The 24,633-nt window shown below is 44.2% G+C and overlaps 1 protein-coding gene across 1 annotated transcript; it reads left to right on the top strand.

Annotated features, from left to right (window-relative positions):
* Nucleotides 1-22,773: 22,773 nt before the first annotated feature.
* On the top strand, nucleotides 22,774-24,633 carry NANOS1 (nanos C2HC-type zinc finger 1). The gene has a single exon (XM_061635861.1). The coding sequence runs from the start codon at nucleotides 22,902-22,904 to the stop codon at nucleotides 23,733-23,735; it is 834 nt and encodes a 277-aa protein (XP_061491845.1). The 5' UTR covers nucleotides 22,774-22,901; the 3' UTR covers nucleotides 23,736-24,633.

Genomic DNA, 24,633 nt, shown 5'->3' with positions numbered 1-24,633 from the left:
AATCACCTACTACAACTATTTCTACAACCTATTATTATTATCATCATCATTATTAATTAAAGGTCTATCCTGCCCTTCCTTCCAAAAGTCTTCTGCTCTCAGGAACTCTACCCATTTGTTTTTTCTTTTAAAAACTAAATCCAACTCTACCTACTTCCTGACATCCTTTACCTTTACTGGGTCCACTTGGACTGCTGCAAGACCCCCTCCCCACCCCCAGCTGGGCTTAAACAGTCATGCAGAGAAAATGTGCACAACAGTTGCAGCAGGCATGGGAAATGTGCATTAGCATTCACAAAGATCTGAAACTAAAAGTAGCAATAACTCCCAATTTAAACATTAATCCTCCCGAAATACTCGAAGGGCCTCATTTTCATAGAGGACAGATCAATAAAATGAATTTGGAGTTTATTACCCAATTTCTTTTTCAACTAGTCTTTAGGAAGAACACTTCCAAAGACTTTTAAAAATTACAAACTCTCCTAACATAAGCAGCTTACATAAGAGTCACAAAAGGTTGAAGAGAAGGGCTTAATAATGCTGACCAGGCAGGGTTGTTGTAAGGATTGCTAAAATAATGAATGGAAATGTTTTGAATGCCCTGAAACTAAAACACTAGTATTAGTATTAGTATTAGTATTATAAACTAGAACAAGTCCCTGTAATATATAATTGCCCAGACTTTCAGACTACATACAGAATGTAATTGCTTATCACAGAATAACCACAGCCAAACCCCATAAACCTGAGATTATATGAAAAGTTTCCAGATCAGAATCTGCAGCTTGCAAGACATAACTCCTTCATTTAAACAGCAGCCCTACCATTAGGCAGAGCGAGGCAACCGCCTCAAGTGGCAGATACTAGGGGGCAGTGACTGTCCTTCCTGAGCCCCCTCAGGTGCGGTGGAGAAGAGTATTTCACTGAATTATCAAGCCAGTTAGCATCTGTATGTGGAATGTGAAAGCCAACCGCGTTGTCCCTCACGTTAAGCACCAAAATATCTTGGACTGCCCTTGGTGCCAGCAGTGAAATATACAAACATCAAATGTATGAGATGGAAGAAAACAGGATAGGATGAGAAGGGCAATGTAAACCTAATGCAGGAACTTGTTCTAGACCTAAGGCTTTAGTGGGGTCTTTCCCCCACCCTTTAATCTGTTATGGCACACCAACAATAACACCTATTACCAGTGGTCTGGAATATTTCCAGAATTCCTGGTGATACCTGCTGCATTCATTAAGAACACATACCTCTGCATTCTTTATGGATTCACACCATTCTAGTAAAGAAAGGAGATATGGGGCTAACTACATTTCTAAGAGGGTCCTTGGAAAAGCAGGAAAATCTCCCATCTTTACATTGTACTCATCCCAGAAACAGATCTGCCAAAGGCGAGGAAAACCACAATTGATGGGGAAATGTAATATATTCTCCTTCCTAATCCTTTTACTGAGTATGCAGCTTGTGATTAGAGTGTTGGACTAGGGCCTGGGAGATCAGGGTTCAAATCCCCCCTCAGCCATAAAGTGACCTTGGTGCAGTTATGATCTCACAGCCTAAGCTACCACCACAAGGTAGTTGTGAGGATAAAATGGGAGGGTGAGAACCATACACACCGCCTTGACCTCTTTGAAGTGAAGGTGGGATATAAATGTGCTGGGTTGTTTTTTTTAATGAAGCAACGTCATTTCAGACCAAATGGGCCACTAGCAGGGAATTCACATCACATTTTTGTAGTGGATGCTCTAATCAGTTTTCTTGCAAAAGAAAAACCCTTTTCTTGATTTGAGGGCTGACATCCACGCAGAACCTGTCATCTAGCCGCTCTTCTGGTATATTTGCAAAGAAAATCAACACAAACTGCTCTTAAATAAAAGATGCCTTTGGAATTTCAATTTTTGAAAGGCTGCTTGGTTTTCATCTAAAAAGAATATATGAATATCTCTGCCACTTTCACTTTACCCCCAAGCTATCTGAGTTATAACATCCTCTAGGATTTTTTTTAAAAAAGTGTTTTCATGACAAACATTAGCTTCTAGGTTGCAGTCATATTCATAGCAATGTAGCTCAATCTAATAAGATGAAATTCTATTACCCTTTTAAAACTTATGTTTGGGTCTTTCATTTACAACAAGCTGAATATACTATGAAATGGTGCACTAGCTGCTTGTTGACAAAAATACACAATCTTTTTAAATATCTAGGAAGTGTATTGTATTACCTAGACTTCCCAGAAAGCTTTTTAAAAGTTTACTAAATTTCACATTAGGAACTGTCTGCTCACCGCCAGTCTAGTTTTCCAGTTTCTTAGGGGGAAAGGTTACGAAGTTTCTGAAAGAACTAAATAAAATTAAATTGAAAATGTAAATTTAAAGTTCATGAAAACTTTTAACAAAGCAAAAGTTTAATGTGAATCAAACATTTAGTCACTGACATCCCATAAGGTCCTATAATTTCAGGCTCCCACTGCTGAACATCAGCCAAGGAAGAGGTGAAAGACAACAAGGTTAATGGTCACAGGCTGTTGACATTATGCCAGTACAGAAGCCTGTAATGTGGGGATAGGGAACCTGTGTCCTTCCAAAGTCCATCAGCCTCAGCCAGCATGGGTCAGGGTCAGGGATAATGGATGTTGTAGTCCAACAACATGAGATTTCCCTTGCACTTGGCCTGGAAACTGCAGTTTGTATAGAATGCTGCAGCCAGATTGCATATGGGAGTGAGACCCTGTCAGCATATAACACCTCTACTCAGGCATCTGCACTGGTTGCCAATTTCTTACTGGGCCAAGTTCAAGGTGTTACTATTGGTACATAAAGCCCTTAACAGCTTGGGACCACTTTACTTGTGGGACCGCCTTACCCCATCTGTGCCCACTCAAGCACTTCAATCTGTAGAACTGGCACGTGCCACACAAGACTCATTCTGCACTTGTAAGAAATCATTCTTTTAGTGTGGCAGCACCACCTTTTTGGAACTCCCTACCTACTGACATCAGGCAGGAGCCTTCACTGAATTCTTCTCGGCACCTGCTTAAAACTCTTTGGTTTAGGCAAGCCTATCCAGACACATAGATGCTGCTATTGTTGTTTTAGTCTATTGCTATTTTTATTGGGTTTTTTTTAAAAAAAATTACTTGCTTTTAACTGTTTTATTGATGATTTACTTTGTAAACTGCTTAGAAATATTAGCGATGTAGAAATTCCTTAAATAACTAAAGAACAACATATGGAGGGACGCTGGTTTCGATCCTTGTTTTAGTGGCTAGCTTCAGTGCAGGGTCAGCATCACAGCAGCTGTACCACACACTGTGTCCTTCCCACCCACCCCCACTCCACTCCTGCTGTCCTTGGTTGGCATTTGGCAGTGATGGCTGATAAGCACACAAGGTGTCCTTCCAACCAGCACGCTGTGGTGGTAACCAAAAATTGTAGCATGCCCTCATCTTCGTTCAAGGGAGTCATGTGATGCGTCCTTCCCTGGCTCTCCCTGTCAGGTTCCTACCTGCTCGTGGTTACTGCCTGTCTCTAGGCACCACCAGGGACTCCACCAGTCCGGACCGCACTCTCTTATGGTTTACCTATCCGCTCTAGCACAGATCTCAACAGTTCCCCCTGCTAGGCAACCACCAGTAATGTCCCAATACTAGTATTCCCAGAGACTCTGAATACTGGTATTGTTATTCTCTTCACCGCTGCCACCATTTGTTACAGTTCCCCTTCAGCCTTGGTCATTACCTTACCCTCCCTTCTGGTCTGTGAAACCCCAGCCAAGGATCAGGCCTTTGGTAAACCAAATTAAGTATTTATTACAGATAACAAAGCTAACAAGATTAACAAGATTTCTTCTTAAGGCACATAAGCATATGGTTTTACTCAATACTAATCCGAACTCCACCTCCCTCCTGGCAAACAACTCTCTAAACCGCACCAAGCAACCCACTCAGTTCTCTTCTCCCCCCAGATTCCACTCTCACTCTTCCTTTTATACATTCAGCCATTTTAAACACTCAGCCAATCATCTCGCATTCTACTGCCCATTCACTCCCCCTCCTCTTTCACTCCACTTACCATGTATCTTCTAAAACAACAACACTTACCATATATACATTAATATAAGAACATCACATTTCCCCCCCCTTAAACAACAGCAGAGTATTATTCCTGTTCCAGGATTTATACGTCGCGTTAACAAATAAAAGTCTCTATGGGGAAAATGTCTTTCTTTGTTCCTCTGTCTGGTCACGTCACTGCAGTCCCAGCCACTTGCCTGGAAAGTCCATCGGCCAGTACATTGTCCTTGCCTTTGATGAACTGGAAGTCCACTTGATAGTCCTGTAGGGCCCAGGACCACCTCTGCAGCATAGTGTTATGGTTTTTCATAGTCTGCAACCATAACAAGGCCCGATGATCCGTAGTCACTGTGAATCTTCTTCCCCACACGTATGGGCGCAACTTGTTCAGTCCCCACACGACTGCTAGACACTCCTTCTGGACCGACGAATAGTTTTTCTCCCTCGGCGTCAGCTTGCGACTCAGGTACGCCACTGGATGTCTGGTGCCTTCTCTCTCCTGTAGCAAGATGACTCCCAGCGCCAGGTCCGACGCATCCGTTGCCACGATGAATGGTTGCTCATAGTCTGGTGCTATTAATATGGGTCCTTGGCACAAGGCTTGCTTCAGTAGATCAAAAGCCTTCTGACATTCATCCGTCCATACCACATGCTCAGAAAACTTCTTCTTTGTTAATTCATGCAAGGGGATAGGCCACGATTGCACTGCCTCTACCTTGCTCCATAAGGGGGTGACTTTCCCACTCCCCACCTTATGTCCTAAATAGATTACTTCACTCACAACTTTCCCATTCACACAGCACAGTACAGATCTGATTGGGGCATGATCTCCAGTATCAATGGAATGTATAACTATACTGGTTCGGCCAGGTTTGTTGCTAAAGAGATTCCTATAGGTTTTTAAAACTCTCAGAATCTCTTCTTTTACTTCCTCCTTCACCTCCTCTGACCATTCCACTTGATCTACCCCTCCTTTGTCTTTGCTTTCCTGTACCAAATCTGGAAGTTCAGGCCCACTTCCCTCAGGGAATAAGGTAACTTGCAACACCTTTGCATCCCTGGTATGGTAAGGCTTTAACATAGTTACATGAACCACTTTGCTTTTGTTTAATTGGTCTGTGGTGACCACATACGTCACTGTGTCAAGCCTTTCTCTGATGGTATATGGTCCTTCCCAGTTAGCCTGTAATTTGTCATGTTTCCTGGGTATGAACGCCATAACCATATCTTCCACATCATACACACGTTCTCTGGCTGTTCTGTCATACTAGTAACGTTGCTTCTCCTGTGCTTGACTCAAATTCTTTTCCACCACCTCCATCATTGATGTTAATTTATTGCGGAATTCCAATACAAAATCTACTACAGATGTTTTGTACTCTCCCAGGGTTCCTTCCCATGAATTTTTTAATAGTTCCAAAGGTCCCCTCACTTTTCTAGTGAACATGAGTTCAAAGGGTGAGAAGCCTGTTGACTCCTGAGGGACTTCTCTGTATGCAAATAAGAAGCATCCCAAACGTTCATCCCAGTCTTGTGGGTGATCTTGAACATAGCTTCTGATCATGCCCTTCAAAATGCCATTGAATCTCTCTGTTAACCCATTAGTGGCGGGATGGTAAGTAGTGGTCTTTAGATGTTTTAGACCACAACATTTCCACATACATTGCATCACTTCTCCCATGAATACACTGCCTTGATCCGTCAGCACTTCATGAGGGAAACCCAGCCTCATAAAGATTTTTAATAAAGCCTCTGCCACTACAGGGGCTTCTACAGATCTTAGTGCTTCTGCGTCTGGGTACCTGGTGGCAAAATCCACCACCACCACTAGATATTTCTTGCCATGCCTTGTGGGTTTGGAAAAAGGGCCCACCAAATCTATTCCCACTCTATAAAAGGGTTGTCCAATTATAGGAAGGGGCTTTAAGGGTGCCTTAGTCTTTACTCCACTTTTTCCCACCTTTTGGCATATTCCACAAGACAGACAATGTTGTTTTACATCTTTGGAGATGTTTGGCCAATAATAGTGTGCAGCCAATCTCCTCTTGGTCTTTTTTATTCCCAGATGTCCTGCACATGCGACATCGTGGGCTACCTCTAGCAATCTGGTTCTGTATTTGCTAGGTACTATTAATTGCTTCACTGGTTCACATTCATCCTTTCTCTCAGCAGGCATCCACAGTCGATATAAAATCCCATTCTCACACACAACTTGATTCCTCAGTTTGTCAGTGAAAGGAATCTGTTGGGTCAGGGCTTGTTCCTTTACCTGCTTCAAACTGATATCTTTATGCAGCTCTTCTCTGAATTGCTCTGCTTCTTCCCCAGAGACCACTTGATACAGTTTGTCTTCTTCAGCAGGCCTGCTAGTGGTTGCTATGTAGGTGCCCCGGTCTACCACATTTGTAGCATAATTTCTCCTCACTTTTAGGGTACACAGATCCACTCTGGGGTGTCCTGTGCCCTTCAGATTTTAATGGAGGACTCACTCGCTGTGGTACCACATCCCTTCTGCCAGCATTATATGGTCTGGGTTTAAAATCTCTTGATGTTTTCCCCACCCAGCCAGTTCTGTTGGAGGCGAAGTGATCCGCCATCTCTGCGGCCTCCTGCACCGATGTAGGGGAACGGTCTTTGACCAGGAGCCTTATTTCTGGTGGTAACTGATGGTATAATTGATCCAATATCATGAGGTTTTTCACCTCCTCCACAGACTGAGCTTTTGCACTTGTCAGCCATTTCCCAAATATGTCCATCAGTTTTGCCCCCAGCTCCACGAAAGACCTCCCTGTCTGTATCTGGCAGTTTCTGAAAAGCTTTCTAAAATGATCAGGCCCCAGTCTGAATCCTTTAAACACTGCTTCTTTGAATTCAGCATAGGTGACGGGCCTGTCTGAGGGGAAATATTGGTATACCTCAGTCAATTCCCCTTTAATCAGGTTTGATAAATACTGCATGTATTTATCTTCAGGTAGCCCCCACAACTGAGCTGCTTTTTCAAAGATGCTGAGGTAAATTTGAGGATCTTGACCAGGCTCATAGACAGCAAAGTCCTTTGGAGTAATTTTTATTTTTGCTCCATCTCTGTCCTTTCTTGTTTCATCAAAATGAAACTTCTCTCTTTCAAATTTTAACTTTTCTACTTGTAATTCAGCATCCACTGCTCGTTGCTTCTCCCTCTCCTCAAACCCCATTCTCAACTTCTCAGTTTCCAACTCCCTCTGTTTGTCTTTTTCCTCAGCCTCAAAGACCCGCTGTTTGTCTTTTTCCTCAGCCTCCATCCTCATTCTCTCAGTTTCCACCCTCAATCTCTCAGCTTCCAACTCCCTCTGCTTGTCTTTTTCCTCAGCCTCCCATCTTAACTTTTCTCTCAAGTACTCTATATAAGCGGGATTGCTTAAATATCCTTCTGGGGTCTCTTCCCTGACAGGTTGTTTTTGCTGGGCACTTGCAAATCCTATAAGTGCTACCCTCAATTCATCTACCCCTTTACCCTCGTGAGGTAAATTGAATGTTATGCACTTCTCCACCAGCTCCTCTCTTTTCATTTTTATGTATTCAGCCATGGTGTTTGAGTTCACTCACTCTTTGCCACACACTCTTTGCCAGTCACTCTCAAAAGTAATCTTGTTTTGTTATTTCTGTTTGCCACACAACTATTAGGGATTGTCTAGTATTCATATCTCACTGCTACAGCCAACACCTGTGACGCAGTTGTGATGTTCCTATATATTAGTGTATATATGGTAAGTGCTGGTTGTTTAGAGTATACATGGTAAGTAGTGAAAGAGGAGGGGGAGTGAATGGGCAATACAATGCTTGATGATTGGCTGAATGTTTAAAATGGCTGACAGTATAAATGAAAGGATGACAGGTAAATCTGGGTGAATGTGAGGTGGTGAATTGTGGAATCTGGGGGCAGAAGAGAAAGAGTGGATTGCTTGGTGGGGTTTAGAGAGTTGTTTGCCAGGAGGTGGAGTTCGGATTAGTATTGAGTAAAACCATATGCTTATGTGCCTTAAGAAGAAATCTTGTTAATCTTGTTAGCTTTGTTATCTGTAATAAATACTTAATTTGGTTTACCAAAGGCCTGATCCTTGGCTGGGGTTTCACAGACCAGAAGGGAGGGTAAGGTAATGACCAAGGCTGAAGGGGAACTGTAACAAATGGTGGCAGCGGTGAAGAGAATAACAATACCAGTATTCAGAGTCTCTGGGAATACTAGTATTGGGACATTACTGGTGGTTGCCTAGCAGGGGGATCTGTTGAGATCTGTGCTAGAGCGGATAGGTAAACCATAAGAGAGTGCGGTCCGGACTGGTGGAGTCCCTGGTGGTGCCTAGAGACAGGCAGTAACCACGAGCAGGTAGGAACCTGACAGGGAGAGCCAGGGAAGGACGCATCACACGTGGTGGCAGTAGTGGTGGGATACGAACAACAGAGAATCCAGATACAAACCAAAGAGAGTCCCAAAGACACGTGGTGACAAAGGAGACAACGTCACAGGTGTTGGCTGTAGCAGTGAGATAAGAATACTAGACAATCCCTAATAGTTGTGTGGCAAACAGAAATAACAAAACAAGATTTCTTGTGAGAGTGACTGGCAAAGAGTGTGTGGCAAAGAGTGAGTGAACTCAAACACCATGGCTGAATACATAAAAATGAAAAGAGAGGAGCTGGTGGAGAAGTGCATAACATTCAATTTACCTCATGAGGGTAAAGGGGTAGATGAATTGAGGGTAGCACTTATAGGATTTGCAAGTGCCCAGCAAAAACAACCTGTCAGGGAAGAGACCCCAGAAGGATATTTAAGCAATCCCGCTTATATAGAGTACTTGAGAGAGAAGTTGAGGATGGAAGGTGCAGAGAAGGAAAAACAGAGAGAGTTGGAAGCTGAGAGATTGAGGATGGAGGCTGAGGAAAAAGACAAGCAGAGAGAGTTGGAAGCTGAGAGATTAAGGATGGAGGCTGAGGAAAAAGACAAGCAGAGAGAGTTGGAAGCTGAGAGATTGAGGATGGAGGCTGAGGAAAAAGACAAGCAGAGAGAGTTGGAAGCTGAGAGATTGAGGATGGAGGCTGAGGAAAAAGATAAACAGCGGGAGTTGGAAATTGAGAGAATGAGATTGGGGTTTGAGGAGAGGGAGAAGCAACGAGCATTGGATGCTGAATTACAAGTAGAAAAGTTAAAATTTGATAGAGAGAAATTTCACTCTGAGGAGACAAGGAAAGAGAGAGATGGAGCAAAAATAAAAATTACTCCAAAGGACTTTGCTGTCTATGAGCCTGGTCAAGATCCTCAAATTTACCTCAGCACCTTTGAAAAAGCAGCTCAGTTGTGGGGGCTACCTGAACATAAATACATACAGTATTTATCAAACCTGATTAAAGGGGAATTGGCTGAGGTATACCAATATTTCCCCTCAGACAAGCCCGTCACCTATGCTGAATTCAAAGAAGCAGTGTTTAAAAGATTCAGACTGGGGCCTGATTATTTTAGAAAGCTTTTCAGAAATTGCCAGATACAGACAGGGAGGTCTTTTGTGGAACTGGGAGCAAAGTTGATGGATATATTTGGAAAGTGGATGAGTAGTGCCAAAGCTCAGTCAGTGGAAGAGGTGAAAAGCCTCATGATACTGGATCAATTATACCATCAGTTACCACCAGAAATAAGGCTCCTGGTCAAAGACCGTTCCCCTACATCTGTGCAGGAGGCCGCAGAGATGGCGGATCACTTCGCCTCCAACAGAACTGGCTGGGTGGGGAAAACATCAAGAGAGTTTAAACCCAGACCATATAGTGCTGGCAGAAGGGATGTGGTACCACAGCGAGTGAGTCCTCCATTAAAATCTGAAGGGCACAGGACACCCCAGAGTGGATCTGTGTACCCTAAAAGTGAGGAGAAATTATGCTACAAATGTGGTAGACCGGGGCACCTACGTTTTCAATGTGAGGTTGCCAACCCCATTAGTAATCCTGCTCAGACAAGGGCAGTGAAAACAGAGCCCAAGGCTTTAGAAACAGCGAAAAAGGTTCAGTTTTGCCAGATAAACTGGACAGAAGTAACAGACCTTGATTCAAGTCTGAGAGAGGAAGTGAGAGTACAAGGGGCAAATTATTGGGCATTGCTTGATACTGGTGCCGCTCAGACATTACTGAGGCCAGATTTAATAAAATCTGAGGTAATATTACCTCAGGAAACTGTGACTATCCAAGGAGTGAGGGGTCAACCAGAAAGTTTGCCTGTGGCCCTGGTGGAAATGACTTGGAGAGGCCGAGAGGGCCGATATAAAGTAGGCATTAATGCCCAGCAACAAGAACCAGTAATACTGGGAAGGGATGTAATGGGAGCCCAAGGAAAGATCTATGTAGTGACCAGACAGCAAATTGGCAGAGAAAAAGAAGCCATATTAAGGGGGGCTGAAACAAACAGGGTGGAATCTGTTAACCAGCCTCAGGTCACCATAGCAACCACTAGCAGGCCTGCTGAAGAAGACAAACTGTATCAAGTGGTCTCTGGGGAAGAAGCAGAGCAATTCAGGGAAGAGCTGCATCAAGATATTAGTTTGAAGCAGGTAAAGGAACAAGCCCTGACCCAACAGATTCCTTTCACTGACAAACTGAGGAATCAAGTTGTGTGTGAGAATGGGATTTTATATAGACTGTGGATGCCTGCTGAGAGAAAGGGTGAATGTGAACCAGTGAAACAAATGATGGAAGTGGTGAAAGAGAATTTGAGTCAAGCTCAGCAGAAGCAAAGTTACTGGTATGACAGAACAGCCAGAGAACGTGTGTATAATGTGGGAGATATGGTTATGGCGTTCATACCCAGGAAACATGACAAATTACAGGCTAACTGGGAAGGACCATATACCATCAGAGAAAGGCTTGACACAGTGACATATGTAATCACCACAGACCAATTAAACAAAAGCAAAGTGGTTCATGTAAATATGTTAAAGCCTTACCATACCAGGGATGCAAAGGTGTTGCAAGTTACCTTATTCCCTGAGGGAAGTGGGCCTGAACTTCCAGATTTGGTACAGGAAAGCAAAGACAAAGGAGGGGTAGATCAAGTGGAATGGTCAGAGGAGGTGAAGGAGGAAGTAAAAGAAGAGATTCTGAGAGTTTTAAAAACCTATAGGAATCTCTTTAGCAACAAACCTGGCCGAACCAGTATAGTTATACATTCCATTGATACTGGAGATCATGCCCCAATCAGATCTGTACCGTGCTGTGTGAATGGGAAAGTTGTGAGTGAAGTAATCTATTTAGGACATAAGGTGGGGAGTGGGAAAGTCACCCCCTTATGGAGCAAGGTAGAGGCAGTGCAATCGTGGCCTATCCCCTTGCATGAATTAACAAAGAAGAAGTTTTCTGAGCGTGTGGTATGGATGGATGAATGTCAGAAGGCTTTTGATCTACTGAAGCAAGCCTTGTGCCAAGGACCCATATTAATAGCACCAGACTATGAGCAACCATTCATCGTGGCAACGGATGCGTCGGACCTGGCGCTGGGAGTCGTCTTGCTACAGGAGAGAGAAGGCACCAGACATCCAGTGGCGTACCTGAGTCGCAAGCTGACGCCGAGGGAGAAAAACTATTCGTCGGTCCAGAAGGAGTGTCTAGCGGTCGTGTGGGGACTGAACAAGTTGCGCCCATACGTGTGGGGAAGAAGATTCACAGTGACTACGGATCATCGGGCCTTGTTATGGTTGCAGACTATGAAAAACCATAACACTATGCTGCAGAGGTGGTCCTGGGCCCTACAAGACTATCAAGTGGACTTCCAGTTCATAAAAGGCAAGGACAATGTACTGGCCGATGGACTTTCCAGGCAAGTGGCTGGGACTGCAGTGACGTGACCAGACAGAGGAACAAAGAAAGACATTTTCCCCATAGAGACTTTTATTTGTTAACGCGACGTATAAATCCTGGAACAGGAATAATACTCTGCCGTTGTTTAAGGGGGGGAAATGTGATGTTCCTATATATTAGTGTATATATGGTAAGTGTTGGTTGTTTAGAGTATACATGGTAAGTAGTGAAAGAGGAGGGGGAGTGAATGGGCAATAGAATGCTTGATGATTGGCTGAATGTTTAAAATGGCTGACAGTATAAATGAAAGGTATAAATGAAATAAATGACAGGGAGAGCCAGGGAAGGATGCATCACAGTAGTCTCCTTTGTCACCACGTGTCTTTGGGACTCTCTTTGGTTCGTATCTGGATTCTCTGTTGTTCGTATCCCACCGCTACTGCCACCACATGTGATGCGTCCTTCCCTGGCTCTCCCTGTCAGGTTCCTACCTGCTCGTGGTTACTGCCTGTCTCTAGGCACCACCAGGGACTCCACCAGTCCGGACTGTCCTTTATTTTATTTTTTCTCTCCCCGCTCTAGCACAGATCTCAACAGATCCCCCTGCTAGGCAACCATCAGTAACGTCCCAATACTAGTATTCTCAGAGACTCTGAATACTGGTATTGTTATTCTCTTCACCGCTGCCACCATTTGTTACAGTTCCCCTTCAGCCTTGGTCATTACCTTACCCTCCCTTCTGGTCTGTGAAACCCCAGCCAAGGATCAGGCCTTTGGTAAACCAAATTAAGTATTTATTACAGATAACAAAGCTAACAAGATTAACAAGATTTCTTCTTAAGGCACATAAGCATATGGTTTTACTCAATACTAATCCGAACTCCACCTACCTCCTGGCAAACAACTCTCTAAACCGCACCAAGCAACCCACTCAGTTCTCTTCTCCCCCCCCCCGATTCCACTCTCACTCTTCCTTATATACATTCAGCCATTTTTAAACACTCAGCCAATCATCTCGCATTCTACTGCCCATTCACTCCCCCTCCTCTTTCACTCCACTTATCATGTATCTTCTAAAACAACAACACTTACCATATATACATTAATATAGGAACATCACAAGTCACAACAATGGCAGTGCTGCTTCTGGATGGAGTCTTTTCCCAAACTCAGTTATAGCCAGTGGCGGCTGGTGGCTCCATGCCAGTCGTGCAGTGAAATCCTCTCCAGGTTTTAGTCTGAACTACCAAGGAGCTGTCTGAGGAGCTCCTTGAAAGTTCAGTCTAAAAGCTGGAGAGGATTCCACTGCCCTACTGACATGGAGCCACCACTGGTGGTAGCTGAAGCAGGATGTCCTTGAGTTGACAGAGAGGCACCTCCAGCAGCTAGGTCTGAATTCCCAGGTGTGTCCAGCTCAACCATGTGCTGGCTGTCTCAGTGAGTACTTAGGCTGTGTACAGGCTACAGTTTAATATGCTGGGGTTTCTTGGTGTTGTACACATGACATCAACCCCAATCTAGACATACCACATTTCTTTCTATGAGTTAATATGTTTTTTTCACAAACCAGTTTTGATGCAAAAAGAAATTTTAAAACTGAATAAATTTGTCCTTCAGCCCACATGTCCGCTGATGTAAGTGTGTGACCACAGTACCTTTCTTGAAAAAGTGATTTCCCACCACGGTGACACTGTAGTGGGTGTACACCACAGCAGAGCATCCAACAAAAGATGTGCTTTTCTGTTATAGAGTTAATGGAAAATTTCAGTTCAGAGTGCTTCATGAATCAGCTTAGGTTGCACAGGACTCAGCATCTCTACACAGCTTAACTAGGCACATCTACACAGAGCTAAGACATTGTCAGCAATTAGGCATGCCCCCTTACAACCCTTAAGCAGGTGTGGGTGCACTCATTCTGCTTGTGTGAGGAAGGTGTTAAGGAACAGGAGCACTTGGGCATGTGAGCACTCCTCTTTAGTGGGACAGTGGGAACCCTTTGAGTCTGCTGGCGCAGTTGCCTACATGTCTGCAGTGAGGGCAGCAGACACTTCTGTGAGCTCCTCCTCCTCAGGAGGAGGGGTGTGCAGTGGCAGTGATGTGAGCAACGAAGGAGGTGAAGGGATGGTGAAAGAGCAGCCTCTTGATTGGGCAGTGTCTTGTCAGTTGTAACTGGAGGTAAAGGGGTGGAGCTGTCACTGTCAACATCCTCCGGCTGCAAGTCACTAGGGCCCTCCCCCAAGTCTCATTCCATCTCCTCCTCTTCATCCTCATCGCTCCAAGGCCGTTCCACAGAACTCATGACAGTGGGGATCGAAGACCTGTCACTTTTTAAAGAGCAGGGTCCCAGTCAGGTTCCTATGTATGAGCCAATCATCATGAAAACAGAGTGTGTTAGCCACTGACAAGAGTCCTTTCCTTTCATGCTGACTGGAGCCAATCATCATGAAAGGAGGGGAGTCAGCCATTGAGAACACTCTTCTCAGTAGCTAACACACAGCCTTCCCTTTCAGGCTGATTGGCTCTTAGTGACATCTGTTGTAGTGGAATGTAGACTCACAAGACGACAGGGAGAGCAAGGGAAAGTGGACTAAGGCTATGAGGGGGTGTGGTGTGACTATCATGAAGAGACCCTGCACTGAGTTTGCCACAACATTACTGAGTGTGCAGATGTGGACAACTGCGAAGTGATGTGAACAGAAGTAATCTGGGGGAGCAAATGAGCTCTGTGTGCTTCATAGGGGTGGGGGTGGGGGGGAAATTGATTCAGTTCACATCTGAAGCCAAATTTATCAAATCTGCATTTTCGGAAACAACATGAGAACTGAAACACAACCATCCTTTGAAATTCACACTTATCTGAATTTTGCAGTCCAGTTCTCCAGTTCAGCAGTGTTTGTAAAAATGCATCTATTAGGGGAAAGTATGCATAAAAATGAATATATTAGTGAAAATAACATACCAAAGTGCATTATATTAGGAGAAATTGTACATTAGTCAAAACTGCCTCCAAAAATGTGTTTAGTAGGAGAAATTCTTACTAAAGTGCTGGAGAATTTTCATGAGGATTTTTTTAAAAAAGTAAATTGCTGCAGAAATGTGGAGAACTGAATTTAAGATTGGAAAAATAAGAAACAGAAAGAACTGAAATGGATAGATTTTTCCATTCCTAGTGCTTCAAATGCTTAGCGTGTACTCACCTCGGGAACAACAGTGGGTGAAGGCTATTGTGTTTATGTTCTGCTTGTGGGCTTCTCATAAGATGGAGGAAACATTCAGTTCAGTTTGCCTTTAAAGCCAAATCGATCAAATTCACACTTTCTGAAACAATATCAGAACTCAAACATGGCCATCCTTCAAAATTTGCACATATCCAAATATTGTGATGCAGTTCTCTAACCAACCAATGTTTACAAATATATATATATGTGGTAAACATCTGCATAAAAATGGAATTAGTTAAAATAAAATATAAATATGCAGTATGTTAGGGTAAATTGCTTTCAAAAATGTGTACATTAGTCAAAACTGCATACAAAAATTTATTTATTAGAAGTAATTTGCACTAAAATGCTGAAGAGTTTTCCTGAGGATTTTTTTTAAAAAAATTGCAAATTGCTGCAGAAATGTGGGAAACTGAATTTCAGATTGGAAAAATGAGAAACTGAGAAAACTGAAATGGACAGATCCATCCATCCCTACTATGAGTTGTGTTGGACTAGATAGGCCTTCAGTCTGATCCAGCAGGGCTCTTCTCTTCCAATATTTATGTTCTTATGTGTTTCATTCACTACTTGTCGATCCCCAACCCTCTTGTGAGGACCTGGAGGGGGGGGGATATGAGTTTCAGACTTCTCCGCTGTCCGAGGGCAACAACGGCCCAGGCATCGTTGAGACTCCACAAGACCTTGAGCAAGGGAGTAAGGAGGATTTCCGGCCAGTTCCCACGGATGGCGCTGTCCCAGCCGGGGAGAGCGCGCTGCCCCCAGATATGTCAGAGGAGCAGCTGGAGCGGGCATTAGTTCCCCCTTTACCCAGTGGCTTGCGGGATGAGTCCAACACTTCGCTGCCACCTGACCTCGAATCTCTGGCTAAGGAGCAGGTTCCTTCAGACGAGGTGTTGGAAGCACGCCCCCCTTCACCACGCTCTCGATGCAGGGAGAAACGGACGGGCCAAAGGCAAGAATTGCACAGGAGCCAGAGAGTACGCTCCAAGACCCTGCCTATTTAAGCCTGCCGCTTCCGGGTTGGAGCTGCTGAGTCAACTTTCTTTCAACGTTGCAGAGCATGCCTAGAGTGCAGTTAGGGAATTCTAGTGAGATAGCTTAGGGGTTTCTATGAAGCGCACTGCTTTTGATGTATCCATTACTTTAATAAAACACGATTTAATTACACCCGTGTCTCCGTCTCGTGGATCACGCTCAGAACAGGACACTACTACAGCATATTAAATTAAAACATAGGCAGAGAAAAGCAGTTGAATAATATTTTTCCCATGTACATGCACTGTCTCCATATACTAGCAGTCCCACATCTGTCAGCATTTACGACTGATATATATTTCTGAAACATATGTTTTATCATGGTTATATCTTTATGCTGCTTTGTATTCCTTGTGCTGCTTCTCATATATTGGCCAAGAGCCAGTGGCAGATCATCCTTTTTTAACTTATTTACTGTTATGTCTAAGATCATTCACTTCCACAACTGACTGTAAATCAATACCTGCACTGACTGTATAAATTGGAAAAGATAATGAGAAAAAAAATGTAGCTGCGATATATCCAGGTTTACAAAGGAACAGCAATCAGTCAGAGTGGCTTTTGTTTACATTGGCAGTAAGGCAATTTGCAAGTGATGATTATCTCCAAATGTTAGAATGTTGAAAGAAGTAACACCTATGCAGCTCCATAAATACATAAATACAGCTATACATTTAGATCTATAGATGTCTATATACATACATGCAAGTGACCTTTAGACCACCCCTATTCCCTAAACCTCCAGCAAGAAATGTACTCTCTCCCATCAAGAACATGCCTTGGGACCCTGGGAAGGAGGTATCTATTGGTAAAAAGGTAGAAGTTTTGATTGGAGAAGCCAATATAACAAATTATGGATTCTTGGTGGCAGGGAAGATGATATGGTCCAGTATACAGACTTACAGCTGTTCTTAAGTTGCCTTTCTATTCTAATTTGAGCAAGTCAGGGGAGATTTGATTGAGATCACAGTTCTGCTTCTTTAAACAGCAGTTTAGAAAGTAGTGTGTTAATTGCAGCAGTCCAGAAATGGAAGTTGAGTCTGGGACACCTGCAAATGCACACACACAAATACAACCATTTATCAATGGAGGATAAGGTTATCAATGGCTCCTGACTATCATGGTTCTGTTGTACCTCTACTGTGGGAGGCAATATGCCTCTGAATCCCCAGTTGCTGGGAATCACAAGTGGGGAGAGTGCTGTTGCAGTCAGGTCCTGTTTGTGGGCTTTCCATAGGCATTCTGGTTGGCCATGGAGAGGCCAGAGTGCTGCATTATGATGGGCCTTTGGCCTGATCCATCAGGGCTCTTTTAAAGTTTTTACCTTTCGCAGAGAAAGTGAACTTGTTCTAGTGGTTTCATTGAAAATTTCCCACTGGTTTCAGCAGTCTTGACTTTACTCTCTCTGCTCTGTGCAGGGTTTTTTCCCCTTGACATTGTTTGATATTTCAGCTGATTAAAGCCCAATAATACACAGTAATCTGTCTTTAATTACAAGGGCCACTTGTGTCAGCCCTAAGAATCAAGGTTGCCCTAGCAACACAGTGAAGGAAATCTCATCTCTGAAAGAGGAAACTGAGCCCACTTTCCTCGGCAGGGTTAGCCAGCCAGTTGACACAGAAAGCAATAATAGTTCCTATATCTTCCAAGTACTTCAAAAATGTGGTCAAAATGTTTCAAAACTATTTGCTTTGTAGTATGTATTCTTGGCCTCTGACATGAAACCTAACTGATAACTTTTGCTCTCTCCTCTGGCACGCAGTATCTTGGTTATCTTGCATTATTTTCTTCTTATATTTTACATCGCTCCAAGGATTTTAAAGGACAGTGATTAATAAGAATGAGAGAGAGAGAGAGAGAGAGAGAGAGAGAGAGAGAGAGAGAGAGAGAGAGAGTATACATTGGACAGTCTGGTAGAAATACTTGTGTATAGTTATAGACCATTACCTGTGAGATGACAGGAGTATATACTCCAGTAGTCCATCTAACATACCCAGCAATATTCTGCTGTCCCTGATTTAAAATCCTTCCATTGACTAGGACCACCAGTTTGCAGGCTTTCAGGGGAAGGGAAGTCAACTAGATAGAATTAATGTCCCAACTTTAAAAAGCTGTCCCACCCAGAGACGGGATGTTGGATGGCATGGCACTGCAGCTGATTAAGTTTCCCTTGGGATAACTCTGTAATTTGGTTTTGCAGCATTAACTGCATGACTAATTGCCGTATTTGGGAGGAATCTTTCTGCTGGTCAGGCTAGCCCCCAGGAGCACAGGACAGTTTTGCCTTCTCCTGTACCATATCCCTGGCTGGCTGTTTGCATGAGGCTGGAGAACTGTCTGCTTGTATCTTTCTCTACTGCACCTGCTTGTGAAAAGGGCCACAATGAGGCTTGCATTGGCTGACTTGAGAGGAGATGGAACTAGTGGATGAAAAGGCATGCGTTCCATAAAGGGTTTAAGCCAAGGGCCTTCTGGCAAAACTCCTCATTCCAACACTCCCACTGCGAGCTGACTCCAAGCAAACCCCAGTCATCACTGGGGCTGAGGGACAGCAGAGTTGCCATCATGCAGCAAGCCACCTTCACTGTTGGGACTATGAAGTATTCACAGCAGACATTGGCCAGGTCTAAAGGAGCCAGAGGCCTAAAGATCCCTGCTGGGGGCTGTTACAGCTGTTCCCACCAGTGTCACCAATGGTTGCACCATAGCTATGCTGCGTCCTGACTCCAGGGATGGCTGGGTTTTACTGAGGGAGAAGGGGGGAGCAGCACAGCACTGCAGTGTTGCAAGATGCAGCAGAACTGTGAATCTGGCCCTATGATTCTGTCTCCTGACAAACAAGTTTCTTATTTATTTATTTATTCATAAAAAATATTTGTATATCACTATTCATAAAAAAAATCAAAGTGGTTTACAACAATCATATCTATATACTGGGGAGCTCTGATGCCTTGCTCACTTTGCTCACCAACCCCCAACTTCCACTCATTCCACTCACCCACCCCCCACCAAACCCAACTCCCCAGTCCCCCCACACCCCCAGGCACCCCCACTCCCCTCGCCAACCCACTTGCTTCTCCTGATCTTCCACTGCTGCTGCTGTCCTACGCTGCCCTAGACAAACACTGCTGCCGTGCAGTGAACCTAGGCTGCACACCAGCCTTCCACACACACACCCAGGCTACCGCCATTACTTACACCACTGCCTAGACTGTGCGCCTAGGCTACACACTGGCCTCCCACACACTGGCCTCCCACCTGCCTCACCTGCCCATCCAAGCTGCCACCGCCACCACCACACTTAGGCCGCCCACTCACTTGCTCGCCAAGGCTGCCACCATCACCTTGCCTGCTTGCCAAGGTGGGCAGTGGTGGGTGATGGGAGGGGCAGAAGCATTCATGCTGGGGGGGGAGAAGGAATCATGCTGCAATTTTCAGTGCCACTTGTCTGTGGCATTGCAAACTGCACAATGTGATGCTTATATTTTTATTATATGTATGTACAGTTATAGATAAAATAAAACCATGTACAATTTTAAAATCAGAAATCATTAACTATTGCAAAAGGATATCTTTTCACATGCCTCTGTCTATATAGCTTTTCAAAGAACATCACACACACACCAAAACTCCTGGAGTGAATTCTATGAAACTTCAGATCAAATTAAATAAAAGCTTTCCCCATGCTTTGAATATAAAAAGCAGCGTAATATGTAAAAGAATTGCTTCCTTTATGTAAGAGGGGGTGTGAGTTTTTTTAAACCCTGCAATTGTCAAATTAGTGTTAAGACAAGCTTTTTAATTTTTTAAAAAACTACTAACCAGCTGTTAGAGATAAAAATGTTTCTTTGCTCCAAGAGGGTTGCCAAGCAGATTGTAAGACCGACTATGGTGATTAACTTTATTTTTGCAGCCGTTGCACAGGCTTGTTGTAGCCAAATGAGCCCCCAATGAACTTGGGCACCAAGGGCTATGATAAACAAAGGGAAGGGAAAGATTTCTTGGCTACATATTGGATTCTTGGAAGCAAATCCCTGCAAGACACATGCTGTGGCCAGGCTTAGGAGACACTTGCTTATATTGCCTTAACACAAAAACAGTGATGTTCACCTTACTGGCTCAGATACTGAATCCACAGAAAAAAAGACAGAAAATATAGACCTGTGGACATATCTGTCACCACATTTTTGCAGTATTAAGAATGTAAGGAGTAGATCCTGCAGATATTTACATTTGCAGATGAACTATATAGAACATATTCAGACCCTCCAGAATGACTTACAAAGATGCTCACAATGCACATGCAGATTGACTTCCCAAAATTTGGAAATTCAGACTGTGGAACTGTGGAAATTTTTTTAACACAAGCAATGTCTGGCAACACTGCTTTCCATGTAGTGGTTCATCAGAACTACCCTGGTTCAATTTTCCTACTCAAGTAGGCTTGTCAGTCTCTGTCATGCCACATGTAAATTTTAATATGATGCCCCAGATGTCTTGAGCTAGAAACGGTGCCAGTGACAAACACAAGAGGACAACCTGTTTTGTTACAAAAACCTCCTTTGTCCACCATCTTAGTTGTTTAAAATGGTCACATGATCCTCTCCTCTTCACTACCTTGTGATCTGGGAACAGATGTATGATCATACAGGGGTATCCTTGAGTTATTTTTAGAGGAATATCTACATGACGAGGTAGATGGTGCTCTTTTGATGTCAGAGTTTGACTAGATACAAGGGGGGAAATGATTTCTGAACTTTTAATATCTGTACAGAAGATTTCTGTGTCCTTTGTCCCATGAAGGTGACCAAACCTGCCCCTGCTGACACTCCCTCTTTTGCTCAAGTGTAACTTGAAAGGTGCAGCAGTCTTGCTGTCCTTTGTATATCTGGTCACTGTGTTGTAACGTTTTCCCAGTTGCATTCCTGCTTACTCTGGAAAACATAGCTATTTCCTGGGATATCAGGGCAAGCCTAAACATAGAAGCTTAACTATGCAACGGCCTGAGGTGCCAAAATTCCAGAGCCATCCTGCCTCAAGTATGTAAATATCTGCAAGTGACAGAGAGAGAAGGAGACGCTGCCTACAAGAAAGACTTACTTGGAGGCAGCTGAGCGGCTCATCAGCTGGGTAATATACCCTGCATTCCAGGGGACATGATCAAGAGCCTTCTGATCATCTTCAGCCGCCCAGGGCATCAATAGAGTTGGAGGGGGGAGTAGTGCAGATGTTAAAAATGAAAATGAGAAAATCGTGTCCTAGTAATTTAATGTGCTATTGTTATGGTGCTTAGCATATGGGGAGGAAGGTAGGGGGATTTTTTAATTTACCCAGGACAGCAAAGAAAGGCCTTTGGGCCATCACTGTGCGAGAGCTGGCAATTTTGAGTGTGCCCAACTCATGCAAGACACACAGCTTCTCTGTGCAGCCCACAGAGATTCCCACCTGCCCACACAGCAGCTCCACAGAGAGAATCAGGAGCAGTGTGGAGTATGCATAGTACACATGGGAGAAGGAGGCCTCCTGATGGATGTGTGTGCATATACACATTACATGCACTGGGGGTTTTCTCCCCTTTCTTTAATACTAGGGTACTGAACCATGAAGACAGAAAGCTCCAATGAAAGCCCCCATTTTCTTCCTTTTCTTTTTTTATGAACAGGAGCGTTATGCCTTTAACAGCCACATAACAGGCAGAGATCAAGAGGTGATGTGTTTTCCATCCCTGTGTTTCTATCCTGGGAAGTTTAATTTGCTTATTTTTACCTGTAACTTAACTCTGAAAAACACAGGCCCTCTGCCTATCAAAGCGAAAAAGAAAACAGGCAATACTAGCTGTTTTCTTGATATGCCGTGGACTGTGGCAATGGATAGCAATCACCCATGGAATGGTAGGCATGACAAGATCGTATTAAAAGATTGTATTTAGCCTGACCATTGTATTTAAAACTAAATCATACTCAGAGTAGGCCCACTGAAATCAAAGGACTATTGATAGTCAAGTGATTTAAGTGGGTCTACTCTGAGTATGAGTTGGAACCAACCCAGAGATGGGAAGCTTATCCAACAGTAACAGGTAGATGCTTTCCATATGCCCATTTCATTACGTCTTCCCTAAAAGCTGAGCTTTTATTTTGAAGGGAAGAGGTCCGAGAAGGTCCACACCATACATTTAAAGCACATCCAATACACGTTTAAAGCACATGACTTCCCACCAAAGAATGCTGGGAACTGTAGTTTGTTAGGGGTGCTAGGAATTTGTGGCTCAATGAGGGGAAAACCAAAGTTTCCAGGATTCTTTGGGGGAAATCGGGAGGTGGGGTGAAGAAGAAGAAAGAATAGTTCAATAGCTAACCACAATACTATTGTGAAAGAGAACCTTGCATCGCTAGTCTCAAAACATTTCTGGACCTTTTATCTGCTCCGGATCAAAAGACACTAGGCATAATCACCGCCGTCTCCACCCAGCTGTAAGGGATGAAAGGGTGCTAAAAATCTAATCAGCCAATAATAAGCGGGCAGGGCCGTGAGACCGCTTTGGCTGCTGGCCAATTAGAGAGCAGCCCCGGGCGGCACCTCCTCCGTCCCTCCCCCCGATGTATCTATTTCAGCAGCTGCAAGCACTAAAAAGCTCGTAGAGGCAGAAGAGGGGGGAGTTTTTCGGTGGTTGTTCGCGCTGTGAGTATCGTTGGTCCTGACGGTCGCCTCGGAAGAGCCAACGAGGGGGCGAGAGCGGCAGGCGTCGTTTCTGATGGAGAGTTTCCACCCCAGCAAGCTGGAGAAACACCACCACCAACCCGTGGAGTTTTTGCAAGGCGGCAGCAGGTACAGCGCAAAGAGCCACAGCGCCTGCGGAAACGCGTTTAACTCGTGGAATGATTACCTAGGGCTGGCCACTCTGATCACCAAGGCTGTGAGCCAGGAGAAGGGCTTCAGGACCGGGCCCTCCTCCATGGTGGTGGCGGCGACCATGCAGCAAGTTCAGGCGGCCGAGGAAGGGGAGGAAGAGGAGGAAGATGAAGAGGAGGAGGAGGAGGAGGAGGAGGAAGATGTGGGGGCCCCTTATTTTGAGAACTCTCTGGATTTGCACGACTTCGAATTGTGCGGCCATCATCATCACCACCACCACCACCTAAACCCTGGCGAAAGTCTGTTGGAGGAGCGCTTTGCCGATTTCAGCCCGTTCCCTGGCCGATCCAGCCCGGCGTCAGTTGTGTTCAACTGCTCCCCTGATCACTTAGAAAGGGATCGTTCGCCCCACGCTTGGGGCGGCCGATTGGTGGTCGACAGTCGTCTGCAGGCTGCCCAGAAAAACGGCTCGAGGCTGCTCAAGCCGGAATTGCAAGTCTGTGTCTTCTGCAGGAATAATAAAGAAGCCGTGGCGCTCTACACCACTCACATCCTCAAGGGACCCGACGGCAGGGTCTTGTGCCCGGTGCTGCGGAGATACACGTGCCCGCTGTGCGGGGCGAGCGGAGACAACGCGCACACGATCAAGTACTGCCCCTTGTCTAAAATGCACGGTAGCGCCCCCAAACAGCCGCTCAAAAGCGCCCGGTACATCCTCGGCAAGAAGCTCCGCTAGGAGGCGTTGCTCAAGTGTTTGGCGAGACTGCTGGCAACATTGGATCAAAAACACAAACCAGTCTCTTTCCCCCCCCCCTTTCTTTTTGCTGCGCGTGTGTGCCCTCTACAGGACAAAAATCATTCTTCGGATTTTTTAAAAAATAATTATCTTCAATCGAATGTTTCTTCTTAATATATTTAAATATGGAGACGGTAGAATGTACAGAGAAATGTTCTTAATCTATGTATCAAATAATCAATTATAGTTTCTAGTTTGTATACGTAGTAGCCGCCGGGGACCCTGGCCTATGAATTAACACTAAGAATTATAACATACCGTTTAGAGGTACTGTATTTGTTTATTGTAAGAGATATCTAATTTTTAAATAGGGTTAAGGGTATCATTTAGGAGTGTGCTCCAGCTGAAGTAGCTTTCATTAATATTCTTGGCTGGGAAGGAGCACTCTTTTTAAAACAAACGAACTTTTAACAGAGCTTCAGAGGAGCTAACGTACGTGACCCAAAGAAAGATTTTTTTTTGAGGTGCATTTAAACTGGTGGGTCCTACCTTGGTTAAGAATTAAGGCTAAACTGGCACTGATTCTTCGTGTTGGGCTGTCATTTGATTCTATTGGTGTCTTCACTTGTCTTACAAGCAATATTTGGTTGTAAAAGTTGGAACCAGAGGTTACAGGTTGTGTATTTGAGAGATTTCTTGTGGTGTAGAATCACTCTTCGTGTGTTAATCTTTCTTCTTACTCAACTTCGTACTTTCAGTGCATGTTTTTTGGTTGCCATTCTAAAAATGGATGCATAATCCACCACCCTTCCTTCTTGCCTTTTCTTTAAATGCCATTTATCTCCCTGTAGCCCAGCTGGGCTGACTTGGTTGATTTTTATAAAGTGGAAGTTGCAGA

The sequence above is a fragment of the Rhineura floridana genome, chromosome 7 (genome assembly GCF_030035675.1).
Source record: "Rhineura floridana isolate rRhiFlo1 chromosome 7, rRhiFlo1.hap2, whole genome shotgun sequence".
NCBI classification, from domain to species: domain Eukaryota; kingdom Metazoa; phylum Chordata; class Lepidosauria; order Squamata; family Rhineuridae; genus Rhineura; species Rhineura floridana.
The sequence above is the reverse complement of the archived record's forward strand: the minus strand, read 5'-3'. Positions and strand labels throughout refer to the sequence as shown.